Raw genomic sequence first — 19,555 nt, 5'->3', positions numbered from 1 at the left:
GGGCTGCAAGAAGCCACGCACAGGCCTCCCTAGCCCAGAAGAACTCGGCAAGTGAGTTTTTGATCCACTCTCTTCGTTGCTTTTTGGAGTGTGTACCAAGTTCTGTTTACATTTTTTATTATTGCTTGCTTATTTATTTATTTATTTATTTATTTATTTAAGACAGAGTTTAGCTCTGTTGCCCAGGCTGGAGTGCAATGGCATGATCTTGGCTCACTGCAACCTCCACCTCTCAGGTTCAAGCGATTCTCCTGTCTTAGCTGTCTGAGTAGCTGAGATTACAGGTGCATGACACCACACCCAGCTAATTTTTGTAGTTTTAGTAGAGATGGGGTTTCACTGTGTTGGCCAGGCTGGTCTGGAACTCCTGACCTCAAGTGATCCGCTCGCCTCAGCCTCCCAAACTGCTGAGATTACGGGGATGAGCCACCATGCCTGGCCTATTTATATTTATTTTTTGGAGGCAGGGTCTTGCTCTGTCACCTGGGCTGGAGTGCAGTGGCTGGATCTCAGCTGACTGCAGCCTCTATCTCCTGGGCTCACGTGATCCTCCCACCTCAGCCTCCTGAGTAGCGGGGACCACAGGCATGTACCAAGATACCTGGCTAATTTTTGTATTTTTAGTAGAGATGGGGTTTCCCTATGTTGGCCAGGCTGGTCTCAAACTCCACCCCCCTCGGCCTCCCACAGTGCTGGGATTACAGGCATGAGCCACTGTGCCCTGCCTTTCTGGCTAGTTTTTTTTTTTTTTTTGAGACAGAGTTTTGCTGTTGTTGCCCAGGCTGGAGTGCAGTGGCGGTGCGATCTTGGCTTACTGCAACCTCCACCTCCCAGGTTCCAGCGATTCTCCTGCCTCAGCCTCCTGAGTAGCTGGGACTACGGGCGTGCGCCACCATGCCCGGCTATTTTTTTTTTTAATTTTTAGTAGAGACGGGGTTTCACTGTGTTGGCCAGGCTGGTCTCGAACTTCTAAGCTCAGGCAATACTCCTGCCTCAGCCTCCCACAGTGCTGGGATGACAGGCATGAGGCACCATGCCTGGCCCTTCTGGTCAGTTTTTATGATGAATCTGGACAGCGGCTCCACTCTACGGGCTTCTCCCAGCTTAGGGAGGGCAGCTAGCAGGCAGGTGGGTGGGTGGGTGGGTGGGGAGATGTCGGAAGGCCTCAGGGGGCCTCTGGGGCCCAGTGCTGCCCAGCAGGTCTTGGCCCCCGACCCTCCCACCTCCAGAGCCCTGATCGGCCTCTCTCCCTGCCTGGTCCACCTGAAGCTGAGGCCAGGGGAGGGCCCTCACCCGGCCAGGGTAGCTCTGCAGGAACTTGATCTTCTCAAAGAGCTTGATGTTGTCAGCGCGCAGGCTGTCCAGCTCGCTCTGCAGGGCCTGGAGGGTGTGCTGGGCCAGGCGGTTCTCCTGTGGGGGGAGGGGCAAAAAGAGGGGTGGGGGAGAGGCCTCCGTGCTGGCACAGGTGCTGCTCTGTCTACCTGGAGCAAAGCCCCTTCTGTGCCCACAGCCTTCTCCTTGACCTGCCTGACTCTGTAAAGCTGCCCCTTCCCCCACTGTGGCCCCACCCCAGGCAGAAGTCAGGGATCTTGGGTCAGATTTCTTCATATGTATTACGTTGATGCAAATGTAATCGTGGTTTTTGTCCTTAGAAGTAATGGCAAACACCATGATTACATTTGCATCAACCTTAATATATGACAGAGCAAGACCCTGTCTATATATTTTATTTCATTTTTTATTTTTATTATTGTTATTTTTTTGATACGGAGTTTCGCTATTGTTGCCCAGGCTGGAGCTCAATGATGTAATCAATCTCAGCTCACTGCAACCTCCGCCTCCTGGGTTCAAGCGATTCTCCTGCCTCAGCCTCCCAAGTAGTTGGGATTACAGGCGTGTGCCACCACGCTTGCGACAGGGTTTTACCATTTTGGTCATGTTGGTCTCAAACTCCTGATCTCAGGTGATCCACTCACCTCTGCCTCCCAGAGCGTTGGGATTATAGGCGTGAGCCACTGCGCCTGGCCCCTGTCTATATATTTTAGAGACAGGGTCTTGCTCTGTCACCCAGGCTAGAATAAAGTGGCATGACCAGAGCTCACTGCAGCCTCAGCCTTGTGACTCAAGCGATCCTCCCACCTCAGCCTCCCAGGTAGCTGGGACTATAGGCTCACACCACCATGCCCCGCTACTTTTTTATTTTTGCAGAGACGGGGTCTCACTGCGTTGCCCAGACTAGTCTCAGACTCCTGGGCTCAAGCAATCCTCCCACTTCAACCTCCCAAAGTGCTGGGATTACAGGCATGAGCCACGATGCCTGGTCAGATTTCTTCATACTTTTTTTTTGTCATTGGTATTAGCCTTTTAAAGACTATTATTGAGATATAATACCCATAACATAAACATCAGCATTTCAAAGTGTACAGTTCAGTCATTTGTATTCACAATGTTATGCAACCATCCATCCCCACTACCTAATTCCAGAACATTTAAAATCACCCCAATAAGAAACCCCAAATCTGCCAGCAGTCACTCCCCATTTCCTCCTCGTCTATTGCCTGGCAATCGGCAGTCTCCTCTCTGTCTCATGGATTTACCTGTACTGGATGTTTCATATACATGGAATCACACACTATGTGGTTTTACTATTTGCCGATCTAAGGGCAAGGTGAAATGGAATCTCATGTTTCAATTTATTCAAATGCTTGAATAAGTGTTTCTTTCACACTATTCAAAATTCAAGCAGTGGCCAGCGCGGTGGCTCATGCCTATAACTCCGGCATTTTAGGAGGCTGAGGTGGGCAGATTACCTGAGGTCAGGAGTTCAAGACCAGCCTCGCCAACATGGAGAAATCCTGTCTCTACTAAAAATACAAAAATTAGCTGAGTGTGATGGTGGGCACCTGTAATCCCAGCTAGCCGGAAGGCTGAGGCAGAAGAATCGCTTGAACCGGGGAGGTGGAGGTTGCAGTGAACGGGGATTGTGCCACTGCACTCCAGCCTGGGCAACACAGCAAGACTCCGTCTCAAAAAACAAAAACAAGGCCAGGTGCAGTGGCTCATGCCTGTAATCCCAGCTCTCAGAGAGGCAGAGGTGGGAGGATAGCTTGAGCCCAGGAGTTCGAGACCTGCCTGGGTAATATAGCGAGACTCTGTTCTCCACAAAAAGGAAGAAGAAGAAGAAAAAAAAGACAAAACAAAAACAAACACAACCAAAACTTGAGCAGTACAAAAAAGTATGTGGCGGCCGGGCGCGGTGGCTCAAGCCTGTAATCCCAGCACTTTGGGAGGCCGAGACGGGCGGATCACAAGGTCAGGAGATCGAGACCATCCTGGCTAACACGGTGAAACCCCGTCTCTACTAAAAAATACAAAAAACTAGCCGGGCGAGGTGGCGGGCGCCTGTAGTCCCAGCTACTCGGGAGGCTGAGGCAGGAGAATGGCGTAAACCCGGGAGGCGGAGCTTGCAGTGAGCCGAGATCGCGCCACTGCACTCCAGCCTGGGTGACAGAGCCAGACTCCGTCTCAAAAAAAAAAAAAAAAAAAAAAAGTATATGGCAGTATGGTGCTTCCTTTAAAAATGTTAAACATAGAATTACCATAGGATCCAGTAATTCTGCTTCTGGGTGGATACCCAGGTTCACGCCATTCTCCTGCTTCAGCCTCCCGAATAGCTGTGACCACAGGTGCCCGCTACCACGCCTGGCTAATTTTTTTTTTTTTTTGAGACGGAGTCTTGCTCTGTCGCCCAGGCTGGAGTGCAGGGGTGTGATCTCAGCTCACTGCAAGCTCCGCCTCCCGGGTTCACACCATTCTCCTGCCTCAGCCTCCTGAGTAGCTGGGACTACAGGCAACCACGACCACGCCCAGCTAATTATTTTGTATTTTTAGTAGAGACGAGGTTTCACCATGTTGGTCAGGATGGTCTTGATCTCCTGACCTCGTGATCCACCCACCTCAGCCTCCCAAAGTGCTGGGATTACAGGCGTGAGCCACCGCGCCGGGCCAATTTTTTGTATTTTTAGTAGAGACAGGGTTTTACTGTGTTAGCCAGGATGGTCACCCTGCATTCTTGCAGCGCCACTGCCTGGCTTAAATCCTTCCTTGGTGCCCCTCCCTGCAGATTGAAGGCCACGCCTCCCAGCCTGGCAGGAGTGCACTCGTCTGGCGACTTGTTTCGTCTTGTTTCATGCAGCCCTGGAATGATCTATGCTCCCTTCTGGGTCACTGGGCCCCCTGTCTCCTCTACTGTGAGTGTCTGAGTCTTCTTTCAAAGCCCGGTGTGGCATGACCTCCTCCAGGAAGCCCTCCCTGACTGCACAGAACAAATCTCTTCCCCATGAGGTTTACAGTCTGTGCTGTATCTCTCTCCTGAAAGCCTGTGTGTTCCCCCACTGTGTCCTTGGGCCCAAGGAGCATCGGGGAGAGAAGGATGTGACTCACGGCCTCAAGCTCCTGGTTCCGGGCACGGAAGCGCTCCCTCTGACTGGAGATGATGGAAAGCAGTGAATCCACCTGGCCCTCTGGGAGGGCGCCGCTGGCTGGTGCCGCAGGTCCTAGTAGGTAGAGGAGGGTGTCTTGGGGTGGCAGGAGGCGGAACCCAGCAGGGGGCCCTTTGGGGTGGGTCCCCCAGCCCTGGGGGATTTCTGGCCAAATGCCATGGGGTAGAAGTCACATGGTATCTGACCCCCTGGTGCTGGGCATGTCGGGGAAGGGGAGGGGACAGCCAGGGGAACCGGGGAGCATGAGAATGGATGGCAGGGGCTGGCCTGACAATAGGAACCCTGGAGAAGGGCCCAGTTCCCCCGTCTGCTCTGTGAGAGGGCCAGGCCCAGAACTCCCCTCCCGGTCACTCTGTGCTTGAATCTGAGACCCTTGCAGCTGTCAGACTAGGCCTATAGCCCCTGGGGAAGCAAAGGGGCAGGAGGGGAACTGGGGACGCATGGGCACACCCCCAGTATTCTGGTCCAGCAGCCTCAGGTTCTGTCCTCAATACCTAAGGAGGCTGCCTTCCCCCCACCCCATGGACCTCCAGCTGCACTTCAGCAGTGAGGCCTGGCTGACCACCACTCACCAGCCCTTCACAGGCCACTGGCAGGGCTGAAGGGTCAGGACCCCAAGATGGGGGGTGTCAGGCTAAGATCCAGAAAGGCAGGTTGGGGGCTCATTCACCTTTTTGTTTTTTAGAGACATGGTCTTGGTCTGTCGCCCGGGCTGGAGTACAGTGGCACCATCATAGCTCACTTCAGTCTCCAGTTCCTGGGTTCAGGCGATCCTCCCACCTCAGCTTCCAAAATAGCTGGGACTACAGGTGTGCGCCACCACACCTGGCCTTATCTGACCCTTCAAAGGTTGCTGCTGCATTGCAGGCATGGGGGCCTGACCTTCTTAGAGGAAGGGATTGATCTTTGGGGATCTGGGTTCTCAGGCAGTATCACCTGTCTCCTCTTCCCGCCTCCTCCCTCCTCCCATGGGTCAGGGCTCTGCTTACCGTAGAATAGGGCAGTGGCCTCTTTGATGGGCTCCGGAATCTTCTCCAGGCGGTGCTCGGCGGCACCCTGCAGGTGACAGGAAGAGATGAGGAGGTGCGTCCACACAGTGGGCATGGAATATTCCCTTTCAGCATGGCCAAGGCAAATGGCAGGGTGGCTGTGGCAAGGAGTGGGTGGGACCGTCCGGGGTGCAGGCTGGCTGCAGGAGGGCCCGGACCTGGGCACATGGCGTGGGCTACCAAAGAGACGGCTGGGCCCTGAGTCACTCCTGAGGCCAGAGTTCAGCAGCAGTGGGGCTCTCCTCGCGGCCACTCAGCTTTGACATGCATCAGACACCTGGCCTCCCTGGCCCTGCAACCAGCCTGCCTCATGACCTGGGGAAGCCCAGATTTCTCTCCCGGAGTCCCACTGTGGCCTCTATAGAAGGGGAGGTGGGCGAGGAGATGCCCTCCCTGGGCTCTTTATGCCCCAGCCTGCTGTGATCTCTGGGCTCCAGATTCTTTAGCTGGGAGATGGGTACATGGTCCTGGCCTTGCCTCTGGCTCTGTTCTCAGGGCAATGCCTGAGAGGGGCCTCTGTGCTACTGCTAGGAAGTCCTGTGGCCTCTGCCCCATGGCCTGTCACCCCAAATCAGGGGCAGGGTGGTATTCATGGGAGTAAGCAGGGAGAACCCAATGGTTTTAGGTGACAGCCCTTCTGGGTTGTCACCAGCTGCCGGATACACAGGCTTATCTGTGAAGTCAGCGTTTGCAGAGGCTAAAATAACCCTGGGCAGGCAGCGAGGCTGGCATGGGGCAGGGGGGTGGGCTCACCTCGGCATCGGGCCGCTGGATGGACTGAATGATGCTTAGGTCCTGCTCCAGGCGGGCGATCAGCTCTCTCTGCTCAGTGGCTGTGGCCACAGCCTCAGTGACACGGACCTGCAGCTCCGCACAGCGTCCTGTGGCCAAAGGAAGACATGGCCATTAGAGGGAGCCTGGTGGGACCCTTGGTGCCCTCCCCTGGTTCTGCCTCTCCAACCCATGGTCTGGAAGCAGGGCCGCCTGGATGCTGTGAGAGTGCTGGCTATTCCCTCCCAACTCACCTCTGCCTAGAAGACCCCGTTAGACCTAGGGTCTCCTCCAGGAAGCCCACCCTGACTATCAGAGGCACTCCTGGCCCCAAGCACTCTCTGGATTGTTGAAATCCTCTGGGTAGGAGAAGGAACTCAGGTCAGGGATTAGGGGAAACCAGCGCAACGTGGCTCTGCCCACAGCCGTCTGGAGCACCCTGGCCATCCCCCTTCCCTCTCTGGGCCTCACTTTGCTTGCCATGCAGGGGCAAGGAGGCTCAAGTTGCTTCCATAGCTGATGTTCTGAGATAATGTCCAGTGGGAAGCCGGGAGGTAGGAGAGGCAGAGAAAGCCGTGGGCGGTGCAGGGAGGATGCGTAGGGTCCCACCTCTGGGTTGACAGCAGAGGTGCCTCATCCTGCCCCCAACAGAGGCTCCAGCTGCAGTGGTGGGGGCCGCGTGGTCCCCAAGGAGTCCCCCGACCCACAGCCCTGTCCGTCTCTCCCTCCTCCAGGTGCCAGGGTCGTCTTTACAACAAAGCATCCAAACTGTGACTTTCCTGCCTGCAGGAGGGTGAGAGACATCGGGGAAGGGCCCCCAGACCCGAGCACGCATCTCCAGGCAGGACTTCAGTGACCCAGGAGCCAGGCAGCCCTGAGGGTGAGGTTTGGCCCTGTTTCTGGTTGACTGTGCGACTCAGGGCCACTGGATCCCCCTTTCTGGTCCCAAATGGTGACATGTAACATGGTGACAACAAACCTCATTTAGGGTGAGCTGTTGGGGCTGCAGAGAGGGAGCTGGAGGCCTGAGACCCAGGACGCTGTCCTTTGGGGTAGGCTGCACAGCCACCAGGGGGCACTGTGGCCTCAGAAATGCACAAAGGCTGCAGGCTGTGGGCAGTGCCAGGGAAATGGTGTGTGCGGCCGTCTCGGTGGACTTGTCCCTGACTGCGCAGCCCACTGACCGGCTGTCGTACCCGCCCTAGCTGAGCTCAGCATCCTGGGCCAGGATGGGGCAAGCCAGTCTCACCCCGACATGCTCCTGGGTTCCCTTATAGATGAGTGACAAAAGACGATTCACATTTTACAGTCAAAGAACAGAGGCTTTCCAACCTGGGACTAAACCCAAGGCATCCACCCCCAGCTCTGTCTAAGCCCTTGCCCACACCAGAGTCTCGCCTCATTCAGGCCCCGAAGGGATTTCTTATTTTATTTTATTTTTTTGAGACAGAGTCTCACTCAGTCACCCAGGCTGGAGTGCAGTGGCTCCATCTCGGCTCACTGCAACCTCTGCCTCCAAGGTTCAAGCAATTCTCCTGCCTCAGCCTCCTGAGTAGCTGGGATTACAGGCACCTGCCACCATGCCCGGCTAATTTTTGTATTTTTAGTAGAGAACGGATTTTGCCATGTTGTCCAGGTTGGTCTCGAACTCCCAACCTCAAGTGATCTGCCCGCCTCAACCTCCCAAAGTGTTGGGATTACAGGCGTGAGCCACCACGCCGGGCCTCCAAATGGATTTCTTCCTTCAGACATTCACTGGGCCCCTGGGTACCTGGCAGGAAGGTGGTGTCTGCGGAAGTGAGGAGGGGATGAGGGAAGAGGCAGGACCTGAGGGCAGGACCTGGCCTTGGAGGGAGGACTGTCAGGGGCAGGGTTGGGGCTGGCCGTGGGTCACCTGCAGGGACTTTAAGGAGACCCCAAATGGAGGGGTCCAGACAGACGACAAATGACATGCCCTCCTGGCCTGGGTGCAGAGTTCTTGGGCCCTGGCCTGTGGGATGGGATGGCAGAGCTGGCCACGCATGCTTAGGAAGGGAGGTGGACAGCAGCTATGAGATGTAGGGAGAGGAAACCATCAGAAAGATAATGGGGCCTTGGGTCACATTAATAGAGGTGAAGGGCCTAGACCAAGGGAGGGGATTCTTCAGTTTGGTCACAAACAAGAGCACATCCAAGAACTGTGCTGGGACTGATCCCATGGGGACAGACTCCTGGAATAAAAAGAGGGCATTAAGCCCCAACAAGGCTCAGGGAAGCCACATCCCACTTTAGGGATGAGGGCCTGGGGGACAGAGAGACAGGGCTGAGATGGGGAACCTTTGCAGAGGTGACTTTTGCCCCGCCAGAGTGAGGCCTCCTTGTCCTCCTTGTCCCTGGAGGTGTGGCCTGGCAAGAGGGGTGGATAAAAAGCGGCTGAGATGATTCCTTGCAATGCCTGTTTTATCTGCCCCCAGTCTGTGGCCACCTCAGTGCGGTCTTGGTCAGGTCCCAGGGCCTGCAGCTCCCAGCGCCGTCCGTAGGCACTGGGGAGATGATGGGGTGCGTGGGCCTGGTCCCTGTGCACTTGTTTCTGTGCCTGTTCCTGCAGGGGAGGGCACATGGTCCTGCTGTGCATGTATGCGACATTCTGTGCAGGTGTGAGCACCCTGGCTGCAAACCCTCTATCCTAGGCTGCCCCGGTTCCCAGCTGGTGGCCCGCTATCCTGGAAACGTCCCACGTGTTAAGCTGGCCTGGAGGCCTGGCCATTGGCGCTACTGCAGATGCTCTGGGCATTGGGTTAGCTCCTGAGGGGATCTCGGGGTGCACGGCTGAGTGGTTGGGGGAGGCCATCCCTGAAGAGGTGGCTTTGGGCAATAGGAGCACGGGCAGGAGAATTGCGGGATGGCTGCTTGTGAGGCAGAGAGAACAGGCTGGGTAAGACAGGGCAGCAGAGGCTGGCAGGCAGTGAGATTGGACGGAAGGCTCTGGGTAGAGGGGGTTGGATAAGGAACCGGAGGCTGCTGGGGACAGGATCTGGACACTGTCCCAGAGCCCAGCTGGATCCCAGCAGCAACCAGAGCTGTGCTTTGAAACTGTCACTCCACGCTGGGAGGACGCGAAGGCCAGGAGACTGACTGTGCGGGCTTCCCCGAGAGAGGGGCCTCAATTAGAGAAGGACAGGGCCTCACCAGCCATGGGAGGGCCCCCTGTCCCCCACCGGCTGCCTCGCCCTGCCTCCTCTGTTGGAGGCTGGAATGCGCAGGTGGGGACGTTGGGATCACATCCATGGTGGCCACTTGATGTCAAGTCCAGAACTGGGCTTGCATTCTGGCCCTGCCTTTTACGAATTTCACGACCTTCGGCAAGTTCTTCAACCTCTGGAGTGCAGAGCTCTGGGGCGAGGCCGCAGAAGGAGCTGGAGAGAGAGCTGTGGACCCCATTGCTGTGCAGAACCCAGGTGGGGAGGCCCAGGCCTGGCCCTGTGTGGGGGAACGGGTGGGCAGCTGCCTGGCTTGGCTCCAGTATGCACAAAGGTGCTTGTGAACAGCTAAGGGCATGCGTGTGGTGGGGGTTGGACCTGTGGACCTCAGGCTGGAGATGCAAGTTGAGGAGATCTAGGGTCCTAACAGTCAGAGCTTGGAAGAGTTTGAGGGGCTTGGAAGAAGACAGGAAGATAAGGGAAAGTTTGGAACTTCTTAGAGACTGGTTCGATGGTTGTGACTAAATGCTGTAATGAGTTAAGACTTTGGGGCTGGGTGCAATGGCTCACGCCTGTAATCCCAGCACTTTGGGAGGCTGAGGCGGGCAGATCACCTGAGGTCGGGAGTTTGAGACCAGCCTGGCCAACATGGTGACACCCCATCTCTACTAAAAATACAAAAAAAAAAAAAAAATTAGCCGGGCATGGTGGCGGGTGCCTGTAATCCCAGCTACTCGGGAGGCTGAGGCAGGAGAATCACTTGACCCCGGGAGGTGGAGGTTACAGTGAACTGAGATGGTGCCACTGCACTCCAGCCTGGGCAACAAGAGCAAAACTCCATCTCAAAAAAAAAAAAAAAAAAAAGACTTTGGGGTACTGTTGGGAAGGCATGATTGTATTTTACAATGTGAGAAGGACATGAGATTTGGGCGAGGGGGGCAGGGGTGGAATGATAGAGTTTGGATATTCACCCCTGTCCACTTCTCATGCTGAAGTGTAATCAAGCCAGGTGCAGTGGCTCTTGCCTGTAATTCCAGCACTTTGGGAGGCTGAGGATGGAGGATCACTGGAGCCCAGGAATTCGAGACCAGTCTGGGTAACATGCAAAAACCCCATCTCTACAAAATACAACCCACAAAAAAATTAACTGGGTGTGGTGCTGTAGCTGTAGTCCCAGCTACTAGGAGGCTGAGATAGGAGGATCACCTGAGCCCAGGAGGCAGAGGTTGCAGTGAGCGTGATCACGCCACTGCACTCTTGCTTGGGTGACAGAGTGAGACCCTGTCTCAAAAAAGAAAAAAAGTAATTAATCCCCAGTGTTGGATGTGGGGCCTGGTGGGGAGTGTTTGGGGGACGGGGTGGGTCCCTCCTGGCGCAGTGCCGTCTCTGGGATAGGGATCTGGTTGTTTAAGGAGCGTGGCACCTCCCCTACCCCCATTCTCTGTCTCTTCCTCCTGGCCTCCCCATGTCTCACGCCTGCTCCCACTTTGCCTTCTGCCATGAGTAAAGGCTCCATCACCTTCCCAGAAGCCAAACTGATGCCAGTGCCACGCTTCTGGTACAGTCTGCAGAACCACGAGCCAACGAAACCTCTTTTCTTGATAAATTACCCAGCCTCAGGTATTTCTCTACCGCAATGCAAGAATGGCTAATACAGAAAATCAGGGGTGGTGGACAAGTCCTGAGAAAGTGCTGCCATGAGTGTGGCCAGAGCCTCAGGGGGTGACCCATGAAGGGGGTCCCGCAAAGACCCTGAGAAGAGGCGGCAGGAGGCAGGGGAGACACCAGGAGGATGCATGTGAAGGCACCAATATGAGGCAGGAGGGTCAATGAATACGGAGGGTCAGGGGGTCAGAAGCTACAGAGAGGCTGAATAAGGCGAGGGCATCGTTGTCGGGGTGGTGGGGGTGTGCAGGGCTGCAAGGCACAGCCCGATGGGCAGAACTGGTGGAAGGGGGGTAACGTGGGCCCCAGAGGGGATCTTGAGAAGCATGGAGTGTGTGGAATGGACGATCGGCAACCCGGAAACCCAGGAGAGAGGGACATACTTTGTTTAGGGGAGAGAGGGATGACAGGTGATGGGTGGATAAGTGAGCGTAAGACAGGGAAACGGGCTCAGAAAAGGAGTCTGTGGGGCAAGGACCCAACACGGTCCCCTTCCCCTCAGGAAAGACTAGGACCTCATCCTTCTGAGAACCCGGAAAGACAGCCTAGAGAGGGCACCTCACAGAGAGGAGGAGGGAATCAAAGCGTCTTTAAGGTCAAGACGTCAGGAAGGCCGGCGCTGTGGCTCACGGCTGGAATCTAGCACTTCCGGAGGCAGAGGTGGGAGCGTCGCTGGAGCTCAGGTGTTTGAGACCAGCCTGGGCAACATGGCAAAACGTCATCTCTACAGAAAAATACAAAAATTAGACAGGCATTGTGGTGTGCACCTGTGGTTCCAGCTACTCAGGAGGCTAAGGCGGGAGGATTGCTTGAGTCCAGGAGTTCGAGGCTGCAGAGAGCTGATTGCACCACTGCACTCCAGGCTGGGCGATAGAGCAAGACCCTGTCCCCCTCTGCCTCATGCCTAAAAAAAAGTCTAGGCATGATTGCTGATTGCAAAAGGATTGAACGCAGAGATTTATCATAGCAAGGCCAGCGGCGTTGTACCTACAGTTTTCCTGAAGTTGCGGGGGGCCCCTGTCTTTTTTTTATTTTTTTTGAGACGGAGTTTCACTCTTGTCACCTAGGCTAGAGTGCAATGGTATGATGTCGGCTCACTGCAACCTCTGTCTCCCAGGTTCAAGCGATTCTCCTGCCTCAGCCTCTCAGGCATGCGCCACCATGCCTAGCTAATTTTTGTATTTTTAGTAGAGACAGGGTTTCGTCATGTTGGCCAGGCTGTTCTCGAACTCCTGACCTCAGGTGATCCACCCGCCTCGGCCTCCCAAAGTGCTGGGATTACAGGCATGAACCACCACGCCCGGCCGCCCCTGTCTTATTAAATCACTTGCAGGCCAGGTAGGAATGGTGGAGACGCTTGGTGCACATGGTATCCTCTGCTAGGAGGACACTGAGGGAGGCCAAGCTGCTGCCTCATCCACCCCTCCCTGCCTCTGCACCTGTAGATCCTGCAGGTAACCACAGGTGACCGCGGAGCCCCCCAGCCAGCTCCCCATGCCTGCAGGTGCTGGCCCCTCACCCCTACGCAATGGGGTCTCCAGCAATGCCACCCTCTCCTGCAGCACCAGCTCTTGCTTCTCTCTTCTACATGCATGCAAGCATGTTCTCCTAGCAGGCATGTACACACGCACACATGCCCCTTCCCTTGACCCCACTTCGGCAAAACTCTTTGAAGAAGCTGTCTTCTCAAGCATCTAATTCCACTCCTCCAATTCCTCAAGCCCTTCCCATCAGACTCTGCTGCCCCCCCACGCCGACTGTCCTTGCCAAGGTCCCTAATGACCTCCGCACATTGCCACGTCCTTGTTTTTCAACTCTCATCTGAGCTGCTGTGTTAGCAGCTATTTCCAGGTCACCGACCCTCCTGGGCCTCCTCCCCCGGCTGGATGCTCTGTCCCTGTTTCCTTGACTGGTCCTTGCCCTCCCTGCTAAGCTTCTTGCTGCTGCTGCACGGGGACTGTCCGCAGATGCCTCACTCTGCCTTCTCATCCGCTCTGGCCATGCGGGATGCCATTGACAAGCCGATGGCTCCCCAGTGTGGGACTCCAGTCCACGCCTTTCCTTGGATTTATCTTCTACTTGTTCTTCTACTGGAATTTCAACCTTTATGGGTCTGCATTTCAGCCTGATCCCTTCCTCCCCAAGTCTGCACTCCCCAAGCCCGAGTGTGGACCCCTGTAGCCCAGCGCCAGGAGGTGACATCTGCAGGGCTAGGCAGAGACCTCCTTCCCGGCCTGACCCAGCTCTCTGCCACCCTTCAGTGGCTCAGAACAAACCCCGGGAGGTAGCCCCACTCCTCTCCATCACTCCTGATGCTGAATCTAAAGTTTCTCTCTCTCTCCTTTTTTTTTTTTTTTGAGATGGAGTCTCACTCTGTTGCCCACGCTAGAGCGCAGTGGCGTGATCTCAACTCACTGCAACCTCCACCTCTTGCATTCAAGAGATTCTCCTGAATCCACCAAGCCCGGCTAATTTTTGTGTTTTTAGTAGAAACGGGGTTTCACCATGTTGGTCAGGCTGGTCTCGAACTCCTGGCTTGAAATGACCCACCTGCCTCGGCCTCCCAAAGTGTTGGGATTACAGGTGTGAGCCACTGCGCCTGCCTTAAGTTTCATTTTTGGCTCTGCCTTCAAAATATCTCCAGAATCGGCCGGGCGTGGTGGCTCAAGCCTATAATCCCAGCACTTTGGGAGGCCGAAACGGGCGGATCACGAGGTCAGGAGATCGAGACCATCCTGGCTAACATGGTGAAACCCCGTCTCTACTAAAAAATACAAAAAACTAGCCGGGCGAGGTGGCGGGCGCCTGTAGTCCCAGCTACTCGGGAGGCTGAGGCAGGAGAATGGCGTGAACCCGGGAGGGCAGAGCTTGCAGTGAGCTGAGATCCGGCCACTGCACTCCAGCCTGGGTGACAGAGCGAGACTTCGTCTCAAAAAGAAAAAAAAAAAAAAAAATCTCCAGAATCTAGTCCCTTTTTACCACTGCTGCCACCTAGTCTGAGTCATGACCACCTCTCATTGCGATGATGGCATCAGCCTCCCATTGGCCTCCCTCTGCCACCTATGATCCGGGCACCAAGCAGCAGCCAGAGAGAGCCTTTTAAAAAGTTGGTCGGGTGCAATTGGCTCATGCCTGTAATCCCAGGACTTTGGGAGGCTGAGGCAGGAAGATTGCTTGAGTCCAGGAGTTTGAGACCAGCCTGGGCAACATAGCCAGATTGTCTCTATAAAAAAAATATTAGCCGTGTGTGGTGGTGCATGCCTGTCCCTGCTACTTGGGAGGCTGAGGCAGGAGGATTGCTTGAGCCCAGGAACTCGAGGCTGCAGTGAGCAATGATCGTGCCAGTGCCCTCCAGCCTGGGCAACAGAGTGAGACCCTGTCTCTTAAAAAAAAAAAATAGTGACTAATCCCAGCACTTTGGGAGGCTGAGATGGGCGGATCATGAGGTCAGGAGATCGAGACCATCCTGGCTAACACGGTGAAACCCCATCTCTACTAAAAAAATACAAAAAACTAGCCGGGCGAGGTGGCAGGCGCCTGTAGTCCTAGCTACTCTGGAGGCTGAGGCAGGAGAATGGCGTAAACCCGGGAGGCGGAGCTTGCAGTGAGCTGAGATCCAGCCACTGCACTCCAGCCTGGGCGACAGAGCGAGACTCCGTCTCAAAAAAAAAAAAAAAAAAAGAAATAGTGACTAGGTCAGACGTGGTGGCTCACGCCTGTAATCCCAGCACTTTGGGAGGCTGAGGCAGGCGGATCACAAGGTCAGGAGATCGAGACCATCCTGGCTAACACGGTGAAGCCCTGTCTCTACTAAAAATACAAAAAAATTAGCCGGGCGTGGTGGTGGGCACCTGTAGTCCCAGCTACTTGGGAAGCTGAGGCAGGAGAATGGCATGAATCCGGGAGGCAGAGCTTGCAGTGAGCTGAGATTGCGCCGCTGCACTCCAGCCTGGGTGACAGAGCAAGACTATGTCTCAAAAAAAAAAAAAAAAAAAAATTGTGACCTTGTAAGCTGCAATGGTTGCAAACAGCACCCTCCTCAGTAAAGTACATAGTCTGTTTCTTTCTTTTTCTTTCTTTTTAAAATTTGAGACAGATTTTTGCTCTTGTCGCCTAAGCTGTAGTACAGTGGCGTAATCTTGGCTCACTGCAAACTCTGCCTCCCGGGTTCAAGCGATTCTCCTGCCTCAGCCTCCTGAGTAGCTGAGATTACAGGCACCCACTACCATGCCTGGCTAACTTTTTTGTATTTTTAGTAGAGATGGGGTTTCGCCATGTTGGCCAGGCTGGTCTCGAACTCCTGACCTCAGGTGATCCACCCACCTTGGCCTCCCAAAGTGCTGGGATTACAGGCGTGAGCCCCCACGCCCGGCCACACAGTCTGTTTCTTATATGGGTTGCCCTAAGGAACCTTGGAGACATTTCTTTCCACTGGACATTTGTGTCTCTGACCTCGTGCTGTCTCTCGTCTAGACACCAGGCAAGTATTCGGGGTGCCCTTGGAAAGCCCCAGGATGTGACAGCCAGGGTTCACGTTGGCCAGGTCATCATGTCTATCTGTACCAACAGCAGAACCATGAGCATGTGATTGAGGTCATACGTGGGGCCAAGTCCAAGTTCCCTGGCTGCCAGAAGATCTAGAGCACAAAGCAGCGGGCCTTGATCAGGTTCAATGCGGATGAAGCTGATCCCACATGGTGGCTGAGAAGCGGCTCCCTCATCTGGCATGGCTGGGGGTCAAACGCAGCCCCAGTCGTGGCCTCCCGGTGAGTGTTGGCCCCTGTGCTTCTGAGGGCTTCCCCTGTGCAGACCCCTCCTTACTCATGCCTACCAATAATAAATCCTACTTCCTGTTTCCCCACCAGAGCCAGGACCCTCTGTTCAAACCCTCCAATAGCCCCCAGTTGACTCAGAGTAAAAGCCAAAGACTCTGCAATGGCCGACAAGGCCCCCATGCTCCGCCTCTCCCTGGTCTCTCTGACCTCACCGCTTCCCACTCTTCCTCCTGGTCACGGTGCTGCGGCCATGCTGGTCTCCAGACACGTTTGCACCACGAGACCTTTGAACTGGCGGTTCCCACTGCCTAGAACGTCCTTCCCTCTCACATCTGCAGGGCTCATTCCCTCACCTCTGCCACGACTGTTTAGAAGTTAACTTCTGTCTGGGATCGGTGGCTCATGCCTGTAATCCCAGCACTTAGGGAGGCCCAGGTGGGAGGATTGCTGGAAGCCAGGAGTTTGAGACCAGCCTGGGCAACATAGCGAGACGTCGTCTCTACAAACAATACAAAAATTAGCCAAAAGCGGTGATGTGCGCCTGTAGTCCCAGTTACTAGGGAGGCTGGGAGGATAATTTGAGCCCAGGAGTTGGAGGCTGCAGTGAGCTATGATTACGCCACTGCACTTCAGCCTGGGTGACAGAGTGAGACCCTGTCTCCAAAAAAAAAAAGAAAAAGATAATAAATTAAACAAAGAAGGGAACTTCTTAGGGAGGCCTACCCTGACCACCCGATTTAAAACTTTAACCCTTTTCAGCTGGGTGCAGTGGCTCACACCTGTAATCCCAGCACTATGGGAGGCTGACGCGGGCGGATCACTTGAGGTCGGGAGTTCGAGACCAGAATGGACAGCATGATGAAACCACTGTCTCTACTAAAAATAACAAAAATTAGCTGGGTGTGGTGGTGTACACGTGTAATCCCAGCTACTTGGGAGGCTGAGGCAGGAGAATCGCCTGAACCTGGGAGGTGGGGGTTACAGTGAGCCGAGATTGCACCAGTGTACTCCAGCCTGGGCAACAGAGCAAGACTTCATCTTCAAAAAAAAAAAAAAAAAAACTTTAACTCTTTTCACTTGGTCTTCCCATCCTCCTTATAACATTGATTACCTTCAAAGCAACTATCTCATTCACTTATTTATTACGTCTACTGTCTGTCCCTTCATAAGAAGGTGAGCTCCTGGTTTGCCCTGTAATAACCCCAGCGTGTAAGGCAGCTGCCCACGGTCAGCCTTGGGTATGTTCTAGCTCACGGGCGAGTGGATGCTACCCTGCGGCAAGCATCTGTTTCCTCAGTTGGAAACTTGCACCAGGATTCCTGGAGCTGCAGGGTCTCCCAGGCTGAGGCACAGCTGGCCCTCTTTGCGATCTGATGTGAGCATCTACCACGGCTCAGTCCCATCCCATCACAGCCAAACCCAGTGGCCACGTGTGTTAGAGAGACGAGAGACCCCAGGAGATGGGGCCTGGCCATGGGCAGCAAGACCCCGGGAGGGCCGGCCAGTCCTCTGCTGCTTCCACTGCCAGTAACTGCATAGGCCTCACTTGGATCCTTCCAGGCTCTGCCCTGGCACTGGAAGCTGGGCGAGTGGTTTCCAGGTCTTCTCACTGGGTTCTCTCAGCAACCCTGTGAGTCTGACCTCTTATTTATTTATGTATTTATTTGAGATGGAGTCTTGCTCTGTCTCCCAGGCTGGAGTGCAGTGGAGGTATCTCAGCTCACTGCAACCTCTGCCTGCCGGGTTCAAGCGATTCTCCTGCCTCAGCCTCCTGAGTAGCTACAGGTGCCTGCCACTGCACCTGGCTAATTTTTTGTATTTTTTAGTAGAGATGGGGTTTCACCGTGTTAGCCAGGATGGTCTCAATCTCCTGACCTCGTGATCCACCCGCCTCGGCCTCCCAAAGTGCTGGGATTACAGGCGTGAGCCACCTACCTCTTAGTTTTTTAACTGGAGACAGGGTCTCACTCTGTCACCCAGGCCGGAGTACAGTGATGCAATTATAGCTCACTGCAGCCTTGAGCTCCTGGGCTCAAGCCATCCTTCAGCCTCCCGAGTAGCTGGGACTACAGGCATGTGCCAGCACATCCGGCGAATTTTAAACATTTTTGTAGAGATGGGGTCTTGCTATGTGTCCCAGGGTGGGTCTTGAACTCCTGGCCTCAAGGGATCCTCCTGCCGTGGCCTCCCAAAGCCTTGGGATTACAGGCATGAGCCATCGTGCCCGACCGAGTTTGGCTTTTTCTATCCCCTTTACAGAGACAGAAACAGACGCACTAGGAAGTTAAACTCATTCATTCTTTCAAAGATTTCCTGAGCGTCGACTAAGACTTGCCCACGGTTATCAGCCAGTAAGTGACGCTGCTGGGATCCTGATACAGCCAGTGTCTCCTGACCACAGACACTGCCTCCCTGAACAATGGCAGGGTTGTCCTCAAATCCTGCTCCCCGGAGGCCACACCACTGCCCCAAACAGGCAGTTCTGCTATTACTTTTTTTTTTTTTTTTTGAGACAGAGTCTTGCTCTGTCGCCCAGGCTGGAGTGCAGTGGCTGGATCTCAGCTCACTGCAAGATCCGCCGCCCAGGTTCACGCCATTCTCCTGCCTCAGCCTCCCGAGTAGCTGGGACTACAGGCGCCCGCCACCTCTCCCGGCTAGTTTTTTGTATTTTTTAGTAGAGACGGGGTTTCACTGTGTTAGCCAGGATGGTCTTGATCTCCTGAGCTCGTGATCCGCCCGTCTCGGCCTCCCAAAGTGCTGGGATTACAGGCTTGAGCCACCGCGCCCGGCCAGTTCTGCTATTACTTATCCATACCCGATTCTGTTTGAAAAAAAGAGAAAGGGCTCTTCCTATTGGTATTATTTATTTTTTACTTTTTTGAGCCAGAGTCTCGCTCTGTTGCCTAGGCTGGAGCGCAGTGGTGCAATCTTGGCTCACTACAACCTCCACCTCCCAGGTTCAAGTGATTCTCCTGCCTCAGCCTCCTGAGTAGCTGGGATTACATGTGTGCACCACCATGCCCGGCTAATTTTTGTATTTTTAGTAGAGATGGGGTTTCATCATGTTGGCCAGGCTGGTCTCAAACTCCTGACCTCAGGTGATCCGTCCATCTCAGCCTCCTAAAGTGCTGGGATTACAGGCGTGAACCACCATACTCGACCAGAGCCCTTCCTTGTTGGTATTCGAAGAGTCTGAATTTCTTGGAAAAGGCAGGAACTTGGGCAATGCCTGCTCAAGGCTGGGGCCAGGCTGTGTCTCCCCTGTCTATGGAGACCAGTCACTCAACACTGTATGAGTCAGTTGCTGATCAATGGTCCCCTGGCCGGGAGCCCTGGCAACATCACCGTAGCTCTGTGGAGCCCTCCCAGTTCCCTGGTTGGGTCCGTACATGCGGGCCCAGGCCTCTGCCACCTCACAGGAATCAGTGATGAACTGAAGTAGACACCAGCAAGCTGTGTGCCTCCAAAGCTGGCATGCTAGGACTGTGGAGAGGAGCAGCATATCCCCAGGCAGCCACTCGGAGGGGCTTTTAAACAGAAGCACACAGGGCCATTGCAGACAATTCAAGCGCTCTAATCTATCTCATCATCACGTCGTGCCACCCTGTCTACGT

General features: G+C 54.7%; 1 protein-coding gene across 9 annotated transcripts in view; it reads right to left on the bottom strand.

Annotated features, from left to right (window-relative positions):
* CUX1 (cut like homeobox 1) overlaps nucleotides 1-19,555 on the bottom strand; it is a 472,906-nt gene that overhangs the window by 4,496 nt on the left and 448,855 nt on the right. For all 9 annotated transcript variants that reach the window (XM_045387934.2, XM_045387935.2, XM_045387936.2 and 6 more), the window contains 4 exons: nucleotides 6,305-6,432; nucleotides 5,492-5,558; nucleotides 4,444-4,556; nucleotides 1,294-1,410 (listed from right to left, as the gene is read on the bottom strand). In XM_045387934.2, coding sequence (XP_045243869.2) covers nucleotides 1,294-1,410; nucleotides 4,444-4,556; nucleotides 5,492-5,558; nucleotides 6,305-6,432 — 425 coding nt within the window. The remainder of the gene's footprint in view (nucleotides 1-1,293; nucleotides 1,411-4,443; nucleotides 4,557-5,491; nucleotides 5,559-6,304; nucleotides 6,433-19,555) is intronic.

The sequence above is a fragment of the Macaca fascicularis genome, chromosome 3 (genome assembly GCF_037993035.2).
Source record: "Macaca fascicularis isolate 582-1 chromosome 3, T2T-MFA8v1.1".
Taxonomy (NCBI): domain Eukaryota; kingdom Metazoa; phylum Chordata; class Mammalia; order Primates; family Cercopithecidae; genus Macaca; species Macaca fascicularis.
The sequence above is the reverse complement of the archived record's forward strand: the minus strand, read 5'-3'. Positions and strand labels throughout refer to the sequence as shown.